Below are 1,301 nucleotides of genomic sequence, written 5' to 3' on the forward strand. Positions count from 1 at the left end.
CAATCTGACTGGATGATCTGGTGAACTGGAAAGTGACCTGAGATGACATGATGTGAATTGGAGCTATAGAAATAAACTGAATAGAATATCCAGAAATCCGTCCTCATGGATGCTCTAGCTCCATCTACTGGTGGTCTGTCAAACTGCTGCCTGTTTTGCAGCAGAAAGTCTGAAAAAGTTAAACAGTTGGGTTGTTCTTTGTGTTTGAAGTTAAAAATCCAAACCTCAGATGTGCGTTTGCTCAGGGTGTGTCTGTTCCTGATTTGTTTATCCCAACCGCAGATTGCAGCTGTGTTTGCATTTGGATTGTGTGTGTTTACAGATCAGAGCGCAGCAGTGTGTGTGCAGGTATCTGTGGGCGTCGTACTTTCGTCTGAGCCTCTGAAGGCCTCGCGGGGCTGCAGACACGCATCGATACGTCTGAAGTGTCTGAAGAGTGGACGGACCTGCTTCTTCCTGCTCTCCTTCTCCTCATCGGAGCTGCGAGACACAGACGTACCAAAATGAAAGAGAAACCAGCACAGAGGCTTGATAAATACGAACTGTTCCCATGTGTTCCCACTGCAGCCGCTCTGAGTCTGGTTCTTACGGGCAGTGCAGGATCTCGGTCCATCGCTGGAGCTTGAGGACGTCCTCCACCAGCTCGGGGTACCGAGTCAGCTCCTTCACCGCACACGAGTACAGCTCCTGCACGAAAACGCAACACGTTATTCACCTCAGACACGCTGACGACGATCGCCAGTCATCCTGGACAGTCGATCCTAAAAGGCCAAAGAATAAGATCAGGATCTGAAGCACAGCAGACGTTTAAGGGAATTCTGTCCCTTTCAGAACCAGTGCTGGAGATTCCCATCAGGCTTTTCTCTGAAGAGTTACTGTAACAGTGAATGCTGGAGGTGGCTGATAATTATCAGGAAGACATGTTGAGGCCTGACTGCGTCCCGTTCTCTGAGGCAGATTACACAGTTTTACTGAAAGGCTGCAATCAGGAAGGAGTTTCCTGTTCTGGAAACAACAGAAACCCAGAAACACTGAACCCTGTAACCGTGGATACCAAACAGAGAGAGACAAGGAGTCTGGCCTAAAGCAGATCTGCAGATGAGCCCCACGGTTACATCTTTAAGGAAATCTGCATCATCTCTGAGTGGATCAGCAGCTGCATGAAAAAAACAAACATTTACTGCCTTAAAGCTCCAGTCTGCGCCTGTTTCTCACTATGTGTACTTGTGAGTTCTCGTTTTCTCGTGAAATGTCATCAACCTCAGCCCTAAAGCTGTTCAGATTCTAATCTAATCTAATCT

At 47.7% G+C, this 1,301-nt stretch overlaps 1 protein-coding gene across 1 annotated transcript in view; it reads right to left on the reverse strand.

The window, feature by feature from the left end:
* Positions 1-1,301, reverse strand: part of rapgefl1 (Rap guanine nucleotide exchange factor like 1) — a 40,329-nt gene that overhangs the window by 13,987 nt on the left and 25,041 nt on the right. The window contains exons 5-6 of the mRNA XM_015375435.1: positions 590-687; positions 368-480 (exon numbers count right to left, since the gene is read on the reverse strand). Of these exons, the coding sequence (XP_015230921.1) occupies positions 368-480; positions 590-687 (211 nt within the window). The remainder of the gene's footprint in view (positions 1-367; positions 481-589; positions 688-1,301) is intronic.

The sequence above is a fragment of the Cyprinodon variegatus genome, unplaced genomic scaffold (genome assembly GCF_000732505.1).
Source record: "Cyprinodon variegatus isolate N-32 unplaced genomic scaffold, C_variegatus-1.0 Scaffold119, whole genome shotgun sequence".
Lineage (NCBI taxonomy): Eukaryota > Metazoa > Chordata > Actinopteri > Cyprinodontiformes > Cyprinodontidae > Cyprinodon > Cyprinodon variegatus.